Source organism: Vulpes lagopus, chromosome 16 (genome assembly GCF_018345385.1).
Source record: "Vulpes lagopus strain Blue_001 chromosome 16, ASM1834538v1, whole genome shotgun sequence".
In the NCBI taxonomy this organism is placed as follows: Eukaryota; Metazoa; Chordata; class Mammalia; order Carnivora; family Canidae; genus Vulpes; species Vulpes lagopus.
The window spans coordinates 15,743,744-15,757,391 of NC_054839.1; the positions used below are offsets into that span (position 1 = coordinate 15,743,744).

At 41.0% G+C, this 13,648-nt stretch overlaps 1 protein-coding gene across 2 annotated transcripts in view; it reads left to right on the top strand.

The window, feature by feature from the left end:
• The window catches only part of ABCC4 (ATP binding cassette subfamily C member 4), a 247,433-nt gene that overhangs the window by 200,941 nt on the left and 32,844 nt on the right, over positions 1–13,648 (top strand). For both annotated transcript variants that reach the window (XR_005984058.1, XM_041731078.1), the window contains exon 26: positions 8,353–8,508. Coding sequence is in view for 1 of the 2 variants with exons in the window: in XM_041731078.1 (XP_041587012.1) it covers positions 8,353–8,508 (156 nt within the window). In the remaining variant the exon portion in view is untranslated. The remainder of the gene's footprint in view (positions 1–8,352; positions 8,509–13,648) is intronic.

Sequence of the window (13,648 nt, forward strand, 5' to 3'; positions counted from 1 at the left end):
CGTTAGTCTTTCTTGGAAACTGACCATGCAGTAGCGATGCCAACATTACTTTCCCCGTGTTGTGAGCTCCCTCGTGGTTGGTCAGCTGACCCAGGACACTAATTGTTCATGCCTGAGAATTAGAAGTCAGCCCTAGCTCCTCATCACGAACGTTGTGATATCTAGTTCCTAACTATTCTTATTTCTGTGTATTTCTCAAATCCTTGTTTTCTTCCCCATGGAATCCTCTATTTACAGCCTTCTGTCACCATCCCTTTCCATAGATTTGCCCTCCTGTAAAGCATATTCCCCTGTCCTCTCTCCCATAGACTGTTTTGTTTTGAAATACAGATCTGATCTTTCTGGGGCATCCTGATAGCTTCTGGTCTGTGTGTGCTGCTAGTAGAACCATAGCAAGGTCCCAAGTCAACCAACTCTGGAGCAGCATGGCCACCTCTCAGCCACCAGAGAAGAGCGTGGAATCTCTGACCCAGTCAGGGCTCGGGAGACAGTGAGGAGCCCAGAGACTTGGTCAAAATTGATGAAAGGAAACCCAAGGGGTCAGGGGATGACACATGGAGGAGACCACTGAGAGGTTTATGACCTGGACTTGCCACTGTCTAAATCCACCAGCGTGGGTCCCTCAACCCAGACCAGGGTCGTGAAACCAGGACAGTTAAGACTGTAGGAAGTGCTTTCCCTGCTTACCTCTCTAACCTGGATTTCTTAATGATTTTTTTAAAAAAATTGAGAGAGAGAAAGTGAGAAAGGGAGCATGGGCAGCGGTTGAGGCAGAGATGCATATAGCCCGACTCTGGGCTGAAACCCAGAACCCTGAAATCATGACCTGAGCCCAAGGCTGATGTTTAACCAACTGATCCACCCAGGCGCCCTCGCACAAACTTGTATGTGGGTATTGGGTAGCTTCTTCCAAAATATCCTCTCCTCCCTGTCCCATTCCCATCATGGCCACACAGCCCCTCTGCCTCAAGAGGCCCATCCCTTCTGTTATCTGGCTGGTGAAAGTCTGCATTTTTTAGTTCACTCTTCATCTGCCTCTGGGAGATTCTTAATTCTTCCATACCATCTTAAATATTTTCTTAAGACAGCATTTGTAGTATGCCTATGTTCCTAGTAGCGTTATGAATGCCAAAGGTGGAAGCAACCCAAGTTGTTCATCAGTTTATGACTGGGTAAATGTATACGCCCATACAATGGAACATTACCCAGAGGGAAGCAAATTCTGACACATGGAAAAAACTGCTGAAGGACATTATGGTAAATGAAATAAGCTTGAGAACAAAACAGGACAAATACTGTATGATTCCATTTACATGAGATTTCTGACCTCCTTGGGTCAATAGAGACAAATAGTAAAATGATGATTGCCAGGTGCCAGGAGGTGAGGTGAATGAGGATTTAGTGTTTAGTGGAGCCAGAGTTTTGAGTCTTCCAAGGCAAGGAGAATTCTGGAGACTGAGTGCACAACAGTGTGAGTGTACATAACACCATTAAATTATACAACTACGAAATGGATAGATTGGTCACTTTTAGGTTATATGCATTTTTTACCACTATTAGAAAATTAAAAGTTAAAATTTAAAAGAAAGTAGCACTTGCAGCCTGCTTTGTAATTGGGGTTCTGTATCTCTCAGTACCCTGGGGCTGCTCGTTTTCATCTATGTTCCCCTGAAAATGGCATTCTTCAGAGCACGTCATGGGTGCTGAGGGCCTGTGGGCCGGAATAGTGAATGAGTGATACCGAGACGTGAGCAAATCAGTCGCAAAAACATACGTGCATCTCAGGCAGCTCTTGCAAACAGCCCGTTACTGAATTGTGTCAAATACTTTATGACCTATTCCTTCCTTCTCTAACACCGACCCCTTTTGGGGATTGTAGCCATAATTTAATGAGTATTCCCTTGTGACACAAAGGAATAATTGTTCAACGTGATTCCCAGACGAAAGCCAGGGAGTCACTTTGTAAGTCACGTGAGAAATGCTGGCTACTGATACCATTTCCGGACCTTAGTGTAGTTATTGGGAGAAGGTGAGGGCACACCCGTCGAGAGGTTGTTAATCGTAGCTCCTGATGAGGTTCTGTCCCCAACAGCACTGTCCGGGATGTTGGACACATGCAGACCATGTGACCATCTGACCGCACATTCTAGACATCATGCTCTTAATTTGTGCACATCTTAAATTTCCCGTGAGGCTGTATGCTGTGAATTACGAAACTGTGTAGTACAATTTAGAAATGTAGCAGGTTTGTAATATTCGATCTTAAATCCCCTGAAAATATAGGATTATCTGCAATTCCACAATGTTAGCAGAGAAATGAATTTGGAGATAGTTAGAATAACAACAGTAACTTGGAATTTGTGTCTTCGTCAACTGACAATGTCCCCTTCTGCTCTGTTTAGTAACTAGCGATTATATCCAGGCTCTGGAATCATGCAGTGACTTGACTGCTTGTGTCGATCCCAGGTTTTATCTCCTCTCCACCCACCCGCTGCCTGTTATTTGCAGACACCTCTGCCCCCATCCTTTGGGTTTGCATATGATCCTGGTAGACTGTCCCAGACTCCTGTTGGGGGAATGCACCAACACAGCAGAAGCGGTCCTTCATTCTCTTCCTTCTTTTTCCTCTGCTGTCCTGATTCCTCAAAGTTCTAGGAGCAGGAAAGTGTAATAGGTTCTAGGAGCAGGAAAGTGTAATAGGTTCTAAGCAGGTTTCTAATTCATGGAAGAATTAATAAGTACAAAATAAAAAACCAAAATGAGATAAAGATAAACTAGTCTTCCTAGTTAGATTCTAAACACTAGCTCCATTTTTCATTTAGATGATTTTGTGGTTGATTTGATCATTTTAGAGAGTACTGGGCCATTTTAAAGCATTTTCCAGGTCTAGAGGTAGATTGATTTTGGTTTGTTTGTTTGTTTTTTTTTTTTCCTTGCTCAGAGCTATTACTTGGATAATACATTTTTACAGATGTGTACTAGACCTTGGTATAATGTGCAAAAGTATTAGTTTCCTACATTTTCTAGTTTTAAACATAATATCTTCTCAGAAACCCCTCTCCTTTCTCTCACTTCCCCTGCTGACTTCTTTATTCCTCACTGCCCAGACTGTGAGCTTCTCAGAAATGCTGACTCTTAAGCCCACCCTGTCCTCTTGTGTCTGTATTGCCTTTGAACATGCCCCCCACCCACCCTGATAAAATCCTCTATGTCACATAGGCAGTTTTGGATGACTGTCACTCATGATTTCTAAGAAATATCCTCTGATAATTTAAAATTGGGCTCATGAGTGATCCCAACCCTTATGACTGACCATGACACTCAAAATTTCTCTGTCACCACCCTATAGATTTATTTCTGTATTTTGCAAGTTATTAATTTAATAGTCTAATTTCATTCTATATGACTCCAGTTTATGCACTGTCTATATCACTGATAGAGCGTTCCTTCTGCTATATGCATCACCACCACCACCACCACCACCCCCCCTCTCACAGGGGCTTTTGGTATTGTAGCAGACTGGACCCTGCTGGGGTGTGGAATCTGAAAATGCCAAGCACAGCAATAAATTTGAGGCCCTTTTAGCACTTTAGGGGATGAACAATGAGTCTCACTGCCCCAAGCAGGGCAGTAGGTCTGTGTGGCCTGTTTTCCTTTGGCTCTGTTAGCTTCAGGTTCTCTCTTCACTCTGTCTCTATGCACCCACCGGAACATGGGTATCCTTTTTGCTCAGAGATGTTGGCTCTTTTGTTCTGCCTATCTCGTTATTCTCCCCCAAATCCACATCATGCTTGCTTGCTTGCTTTTCTCTTCTTTCTTATTTTTTCACATCCTGCTTTAAATGTCAGGCAGTAGCATTTGTAGAATAGGCCAGATCCTTGATAGCCACCACACCTGTCCCCACTTTCTTCTAGCCAGCCAGAGGGACGTAATAAGGCTCCCGGTAATTCATGCATAAGGAGGCCATCCGCAGAATGTAAAAGGGGCGAGTAGACATGGCTTTGAGTACCAACCTGCCCCTTGCTGGCTCTGTTATTTCAAGCAGGCTAATTTGTCTTATTAAGCCTCCCTCTGATCTTTTGATAGAAGAAAGTAATAGGTCCTCGATAGTTGTACAGTTTCAACAAGATGTGACCCCCAGGACCATCACTGGTGCCAAGCAGATGCTCCAATAATAGTAGATGTCACTATTTTGGGGTGTGACATGGCCATAACCACTTCCACTGGAGAAGTTGTTGTCTGCCATTTGCATTTATATTTTTTTTTGCATTTTTATTTATGATTATAGTATCCGTTTGCCATGTCTGTTCTCTACGCAGTTTATACCTCAACAGCATGGTAATCAATTTTCCATAAATTTGTCCGTCATCACTTAAAGTCTCAATTCTGTACAGAATGCCTGTTTGACACAGGACACCACATGTAATAAATATAAAAGAAAGGTGAACCTCTTACAGATCCTGCAGTCCAGAAGAACAAGGAAAGTTGTATAAAATTGGCTACTGAAAAGCTAGCAGGTGGTCACAATTTTTACAAAAGTTTAGAAAATGATGATGAATGTACCTCTACTTGGTGGGAGAAGCCCATGTGTGGGAACAAGACGATCATATACAAGGAATTTGGCATTTGAGATAGACATGGTGCAATGAGTGTAGGATCTCAGCACGTGGAAATGCTTGGGAAGAGCATTCCTGGTGGTCGGATCAGCATCGGTAAAGACACAATGCTTTGATCCAGTGAATGAAGGATCAGGCACCCACAGAGCATTTGGGGAAGTGAATGACTAGGTATGTAGCTCATGCTTGCTTCTGTAATCCTTACCACTTCCTTGTTATCCTAGGGAAGCTAACTTCCAGCAATAAAGGATGGAGAGTCAGTTGGGACATTTTCTTAGGTGGGGCTTCCTGGGACAGTCTGAAAGTAACAGAGCTATCCTACAGATGATCAGTCTGAGAAGGCAGCACTCGGGACTATGGTGGGAAGAAGTGGGAAGTAGGAAGCCAGTAGCTATTGTGTACTCCTAGCAAGATGTAATGGGGAAAGTGAATCCAATGTTTGGAATCAAACTGATGTTGAGGAAGACAAAGTTATAGTGATTGGGTGGCTCAGTTGGCTAAGTGTCCAACTTTTGGTTTTGGGTCAGGTCATTATCTCAGGGTTCTAAGATGGAGGCTCTTTGCTGGGTGTGGAGCCTGCTTATGATTCTCTCTTTGTCTACCCCTTCCCCCCAGTGCTCATTCTCCCTGCCCCCCCCCCCCCAGTGCTCATTCTTGATTGCTCTTGCTCTTCAAAAAATAAATACATAAAAAAAAATACATAAAAATTTAATAAATAATAAAAGTGCTAATGCCCAGGTTGTTCAGGGAAATAGTTGGGAGTCAAAATTGGTATCCTATTTCTGGGGGGTAATTTGGCAGTACTTAACAGCCTCCTTTGAAAATGTTTATACCTGTTTCTCAGCAATTCCACATAAGAATTTATTTTGAGTAATTAGAGGAGTTTGTGAAGTTTTAGCTTCAAGGATGTTTAACTCAGTTTTTTATAATAGAAAATTGGAATCACCCTAAATATCCACAAATGGGGGTTTGTTAAATAAGTGATCACCTATACTCTAATACCATCTGGCCCTTAAAATATTATCTTGAACTGTTAAGTGAAAACTGTTTACTACAATAGGTTCATATTAATCTCATTTTCTTTAAGCTTGTATTTTTAAGAACACACACATATACATAATCCAGAAAGAAAACATCCTCTGAAGGATCGTTTTAAATCATGATGCTGAGGTTATGACTAGTTATTTATTGACTAGTTATTATTTACTAGTTATTTATTTTTTAGATTGATTTGCACTGATTATGATTAAGGAAAGTTGGTTTTGTGTTTTAAAACGTCATGTATCCTTGCACTCAGGTGACTCAGACTGAGTCCGCAAACATTGTGGAGGAAGAATCTTTAGGGTTTGATGCCATGGCGGCCTGCAGAAAAGGCCGGACTTGAGGTGAACACGTTGAGCCCATGAGCCTAGGGAAAAAGTCAGGCGATGACAATGGAGAAGTTGGAAAAAGCAGCTCTTCTGAGTGGAAAAGTGGGTGTTAATTGTGTTGAGGTTGATCTCTGAAGAGAGATCCAGATATAACTATCTAACGTATTGATGTGGTTGTCAGAAACCACATGAATCAGTTGCAGTTGGGGTGATAGCACAGAAACATCCACACATTCGCAGAGACACGAGTCTTGCCTGTATCGTCATATTGTTAATTTACATTTGAGTGCACCTAAGATACACAGAGAAACACAGGAGTCATGTATATGTATGTGATAGGACCTACCCATGTTGTGAATATGACCATCTGTGAAGTATAAATTAGAGTTTACCATAAGGTATAAAATGGCTGTAAAGATTATAAAATTAGGGGTGCCTGGGTGGCTCAGTCTGGTAAGTGTCTGCCTTCGGCTCAGGTCATGATCCCAGGTCCTGGGGAGCCTGCTTCTCACTCTCCCTCTACCTACTGCTCTGCCTTCTTGTATGTGATTCCTCTTTCTCTCTCTCTGATAAATAAATAAAATCTCTCTAAAAAAAAAAAAAGATTATAAAATTAGCCAAAGCCACTTTTCCTTATATTTATAAAATTAGGCTCTTTTTAAAAATGCTGTCAATAATTATACATGGTAAGCTTTAAAACTTTGGAAGTGTTCAAATGAGATAATCTGTCAAGTTCTGAGCATAGAATCAGTGCTCAGAAAGTTCTCTTTTGTTGAATGCTGTTGAAAATTTTGCTGAATGAATTTACAGATGGTTGAAAACATGTCTTAAGCCCTTCTTTGGTTCCAGATAACTAGATGAGGTGATATCATATCTTGGGAAGCTCCCACCAGCGAATTTGTAGTTGGGTGTTGGGCAAGCTCTTTGGTCTTTAAGCAGAAGGGCACACAGGGCGGGGGTTGGGGGGAGCAGTTTCTGTATACAGGTTTAAATGCATGTAGCTAAAAACCTATTTTGTACAGTACAGTTTCATTCCTGACTAGCATTTTTCCTGCTTTATATTAATGCTTTGATCCTATTGTTAGTGCATTTAATTTCTCTCTACTCTGGTTCTAATAAACCAACTGATACTGGACGTGTATCTTTCCCAAGGGGGTAATTGTGCATATTAATTACTTTGTAAAATGCCTTTTGAACTGCGGAGATGAAAGGCCCCATATAAATAGCAAATAATATTTGTGTTTTTGTTGTTGTTGATGACGATCTCATTAAAGGTATTTCAGCTACTGGCTACTCTTTTTTAAGACACTGAGACTTAACATTTAAAAATTTTAAGGGACACCTGGGTGGCTCAGCTGTTGAGCGTCTGCATTCACCTCAGGATCTGATCCCAGGTCCAGAGATCTAGTCCCACATTGGGCTCTTTTTGAGGAACCTGCTTCTCCCTCTGTGTCTCTGCCTGTCTCTCTGTGTCTCTCATAAGTAAATAAAATCTTTTAAAAAAAATAAAATAAAATTTTAGGATATTTCCTTTCGAGATAGAATGTGACCAGGTATTTAATAGCCAGAAATGATGTGCTTGTTCTACCAAAGAATAATCCCTCTCCTGTGGTAGAATTGTGAGAAAATGATTACTTGTTTATGTATAACGCTTCTGACTTGTTTATCTCTATACTATTATCTAAGAAATCCACAAAGTTTAAATACCTACACGGAAGGAATAAACCTAATTTAAAAAGTGACTTACCAGTGGCTGAGGAGATTGCTGGGTTTTCACTGCCATTGGGCTGATTGTATAATTTTTTACTTTTCTATAGACCATTGGATCTCACTCGAGGATGGTGACCCCTCTTCCTGCCTCAATCCCCCCTCAAGGGACTCTCAAGGAATTTGTCACTGTCTGACATTTCTGGTTGCTACAGTTTGGGGGGTGTTTCTGGTATCTGGTAGGCAGAGGGTGGGATAGTGATAAACATTTTACAATGAATGTACAGGGCAGCTCTCTACAAAAAAGAATTGTCTAGCCTAAAATGTCAATAGTGGCAAAGTTCAGAAACTCTTTTTAGACCACATTCAATATAGAATTTCCTTAATGGGGATGCCTAGGTGGCACAGTGGTTGAGCATCTGCTTTTGGCTCAGGTCGTGATCCTGCGGTCACAGGAAGGAGTCCCGCTTTGGGCTACCCTTAGGGAGTCTGCTTTTCCCTCTGCCTATGTCTCTGCCTCTCGCTGTGTGTCTCTCGATGAATAAATAAATAAAATCTTAAAAAAAAAAAAAAGAATTAATGTGTCTTCACCAACCAGTGTGTTTCTCCTAGGTATTTTGCATATTGTTACTCTTAATCCCTCCTGGATCTCTTTACAGGTTGGCATCGTGGGAAGAACAGGGGCTGGAAAGAGTTCCCTCATCGCGGCCCTTTTTAGATTGTCAGAACCAGAAGGTAAAATTTGGATTGACAGGATCTTGACAACAGAAATTGGACTTCACGATTTAAGGAAGAAAATGTCCATCATACCCCAGGTATGTAAGTCAGGGCATTCTCACATGTTCTTTTGATAGGGGAACATAAGCTTCATTCTAATTTTACTTGGTTTTTTAAAAGAAAAATGAGGGGTTCATCCTTTCACCCCAATAGGGTATATTTTTAGCAGCAATATTTTCATCAGATACCAGGTCTTTGTGTGTGTGTGTGTGTGTGTGTGTGTGAGAGAGAGAGAGAGAGAGAGAGAGAGAGATTTCAAAACTTACTCAGAGAAATTTCTGGACTCAGTCTTCCCTGGTACCGCAGTTTTATCCGCTGATAATCACATAATTCTGAAAATAAAATGATAAATGTTTTATTTAGCATTTGAGAAGGTTCTGTAGCGAAACATGGGTTTTACATCTTTTAGTGGTAGAATTTTGCTGTAGTAGGACATAAAACTAACTCTTCAAATGTAATTGTCTCCAGGGAGGGCTTTCCATGAAATGGATGGGCTTTGAACATTAGTGTTTACATAGCTATTTGGAGAGACTTAGAATCTAGCCATTAGTAAATGATTGTGACCAGGTGGCAGTAGAGCATAGTGAGAAGAACTCAAGATAAGGAGTGCCATCTCTCTGGACCTGAGGTTTCTCTCCCTCGTAAGACAGCACATAATTGCATCTCCCAGGACCCTTCTGATAGCAGGGTTAGTGCATGCGGGGTGTTTCTTGTAGCGCCAATACCTGCCTGCTCTGATGGGAGGAGGCTCTCCTTCATTTTTCTTATTCTGCTTCTTTACAGAAGTGTGGTTTTCAGGAAGCATTCTAGAGATTGTATTATGTACAGTATAAGCTCCTGTCATTCCTTGTGGCTCACTCATTGAGTCTCAGTAAAAATACAGGAAGTACTTATTAAACAAATAGTGTCCTCCAGTTTTATAGCCAAGGGTAGCATAGACCCTGTGCCCACTGGTCTGAGGTCTGCAGCCTTGGGGTCTGGTCTTCCATTCTGCCCTCTTATTTGGCACTCACCCATACTCAGCTCCAGGCGTTGCTGATTTTTCTTTTGTTGTCTTTTGTTTTTTCTTTTAATTTGGAGTTTTGTTATACTCTCCAGTTATCTGCCTATGAAGGAAAGCTGAGAAACTTTCTCTCACACACACACACAGAGTTTTGAGATGAAAAACATAGGGAGGGCAGCCTGGGTGGCTCAGCAGTTTAGCCCCGCCTTCAGCTTAGGGCATGATCCTGGAGACCCGGGATCGAGTCCCACGTCGGGCTCCCTGCATGGAGCCTGCTTCTCCCTCTGCCTGTGTCTCTGCCTCTCTCATGAATAAATAAATAAAATCTTAAAATTTTTTTTAAAAAACACATAGGGAACATAGGGAATAAGACACAAAAAAGACATGTGAATGTGTTTCCTGACATGTTGATATGAAGAGCTCATAGATGCCTATTTATTAGAATGCATGTAGAATATGGCACCCAAATGGAAAGAAAGTGTGGAGTTGTATCTTAAGGTTGAGTATAGCTGTGGGTGCCTAACACTGGCCTCTGGAATAATTGAAATTATTCTAAGTGATTTCATCATCAAAATCAAGATAACTTCTTTCACAACTACAAAGAGATAACCCCCTCACCCCCACTAGAGTCACTACTCTCCATAAAACCAGAAAACTCCGGGGTACCTAGCTGGCTCAGTTGAACATGTGGCTCTTGAGTTGTGAGTTTGAGTCCCACACTGGGTATAGAGATTACTTTAAAAATCCAAAGCAAAGCAAACAACAAAAAACACCCAAGTGCTGGTAAGATTGTGGAAAAATCTGAACCCCTTTTCACAGCTTGAGGGAGTGTAAAATGCAGCCACGGAGGAAAACAGAATGGAGTCTTTGCAAACAAAAATAGAACCACAGAAGAATGATCATTATAGAATTATATCCTATTTGCAGTTCTGGATGTATACCCAAAATAATTGAAAGCAGAAATGCTAATAGATACTCACAATACTATTCTCAAGAGCCAGAAAGAATGTCCTTAGGTAGATGAGTGGGTAAACAAAGTGTGGTCTGTTTGCACAATGTTCTGTTATTTAGCCTAAACAGGGAAGAAAATTGTGACATGAGCTCCAGCATAGAGGAATCTTGTGGACATTGTTAGGTGAAGTAAGCCACTCACAAAAGGACAAATACTGTATGATTCCACTAGTATGAGTTACCCAAGTATTCAGTTTCATTGAGATAGGAAGTAGAATGATTGTCACCAGTGAGTGGCTAGAGGGGGGGGTTGGATAGCTAGTGTGTAATGGGTACAGAGTTTCAGATTGGAATAATAAAAAGTGTTCTGGAGCTGGATGGTGGCGATACCTACACGTGAACTCACTTAAAAATGATTTAAGATAGTAAATTTTGAGTTTTATGTATTTTTACCACAATTTAAAAATCTTTAATAGCTCTCCTATCTCTAATACGTGTATGCGTTTCTTTTTTCTTTTTCCTTTTTTTTTAGTTGAAGCATAACTGCCTACAATATTACATTAGATTCGGATATACAATGCAGTGATTTCATATTTATACATCTTATGGAGTGTTCAGCACATTACATCCATTTACCATCTGTTACCCCGCCCCCATCTCTCACCTCTTAATCCCCTTCAATATTGTGTCCATTAAATTTTTTTTTCAAAGATCTCCCTGTTCAGGCAAAATGGAAGGAAATTTTTAGCACATTCAATCTCTGTATTTAAAGCTTCCCTGTGGCTATTAGATTCATGACTTTAGAAAATAATGAGTTGAAATTCCCAAGTTTTGTATTTTGGTTGTACCCATCTCTGAAATGGGCCAGTCGAGATTAGTTAGCAGAAATGCTGGGTGTGTCTATAAAGTACTTTCATGTCCTTGGATGAAAGGATCTAGGAACATGTCCCGAATTATTTTTAATGCTTCTTAATAAGAAATGGTTGTATGCTTGTGTACATAAAAGCACTGTATAAATAAAGAAATAACGTTAGATGATTTTTGGCTTTGCCACTAATGTTTTGGAAGCACATCTAAGCAAAGACTAAATACACCTTGACATCACCAGGTTTGGGTTCTCTTCCATAACTTCCCACCCTACTTTGGAGCATGCTGGAGGTGCATACTCCAGCGAGCGTGCTTACAAAACAGTACTAAGCTTTGTATCCATGTAGATAGTGATCACCAACCATTGTAAACACAGAGTTCTCACTTTATATGCCTTTGTCTCCAACGTGCAATATTGGTTGACGAAAAGAGAGTCTAGATAGACGGTGTAATATGTGAGGGTCCCAGGAAATCTCGCAGGAGGCAGCCAGTGGTAGAATCTTTAAGAGTGTTGACTGAGTTATCAACACGACCCTCCTTTTTATTCCTTCTCTCTCTCACGTGTGACCCTTGATGTCACTTGGCGTCCAAGCTCCAGTGTCCTCCACCATAAAACAGGGCTAGTAGTTACTGGCTCATATATTTGTCTCAAAGATTTAACTGCAGGAGAAAAAATGTTTGTGGCCTCTCAGGAGTGCTTCATAAATAGAAACTATTGTTACTAAAGATCAGGGCACTACCCTCTTGGGTATTATTGTTACTTAAGTAAAAGTAGTAACACGTTTTGGAATGAGGCTCTTAAATTTCTCTTTGTTTTTGTGGTCGTTGGTGATTTCTTTTACATCGGTTGTTTATCATAAACCAACTTGTTTCTATCCATGTATATACAGTGAAACCAAAAAAGTGAAGACAGTATGAATTCTAGCATAAAGAGTAAAGAACCGTCCAGTGTTTTCCTCACCAGGAACAAGGAGAGATGTATCACTTGTTTTCTTTTGTTTTCTGGCTCCTCTCCCACCTGGCTTCTTTCCTGACCACTGCTCTGTACCCCACTAATGCTTTGCAGTCCCCTTTGAAGACCTGGATGTGTTTGTTTTCTTCACCCTCCCCTTGTGCCTGGCTATTTCCTACCTCTCCCCAAGCTCTCTCATTTCTGTTGCTGTAGTTTTGGTTGTAGTCGTATGTGAATTGAAGTATTCCTAGCACCTAACATTTCTAGAATGCTTTACATGTTTTAGCCTCGTTGCATACTATCCCTACAGTTTTATGGTGATCCTAATCGGACACATTTAAAAATTGAGGCACAGTGAGCTTCACCCCTTCAAGGAAGCGGCAGAGCAGGATTCATATTTATTGTAGGGAGATTCCCAGTTCCACATCCTGACCAGCTTACTGCTCTCCTCAGGCCCACAACACATTGGTGAACTGTAGAACCACCACAGTAAACTGGTATATATCACGATCCTGCACGCACATGTGTGCACACATACGTGCAGAAACACGTATTTCGCAAAACACTATTATCCTTAGTGCTCTGCACTCAATTTTCTATTATATCCATTCTATTCTAGTTCATATCAAAGACAAAATGATGGTCATGAGGCACAAAATTGATTTCATGATCCATTGCCTGCACTTGCAGTTTGAAAAAATAAAACCACTTTTCTTTTCTGTCCCCTGGTTAGCCGGACTCCTGTTCTAGGTAAGTCCCATGTCTGGAGCCTCTCTTGCGCCCTTCTTCTCACCGCAGCCCTACAGGGTTAACACCATTTTCCAGGAAGGAAATGAAGATGGGCTGGGGGTGGTTCCTTATGTATCGGGAGTCAAACAGCTCTTAAGCAGTAGAATCAGAACTCTGGACTGTCTGACTTCAAATATATATACAGTGTGTGTGTGTGTGTGTGTGTGTGTGTATATATATATATATATATATTTATATTTTAACTGAATGATCTTCAGTATCTCACCCTATTTTTTCTATCACACTCAAAAACAATTCCCCAAAATCACAACAAAGGACAATTGAGAGCAGTGTCAAAGATACTTCTTGTTTTTCTCGTTTGGACAGTGGTGGTTTTGAAAGGCTGAAACATTTGTAACATTTGCTGAAAAATCTGAGGCACACTCTGCACTAAAAGAAAATCGATTTTTAAGAAAAGGGGTTAATGCACTTACTTGTCCTAGGCTAGCATCAGGAGTAGGTAATCGAAATTGTACCTTGCCAGAGCTAAGAACCCTTTCTCTTTACAGCATCTAAGTTGGCTGCAGGGGTGGGAAGGTCTGTTGGCTTCGTCACTTAAGTTACTTGTCTATAAGCGCAGACAAATTCCGTCCCTCTTCCTCTGGTATGAATAGGA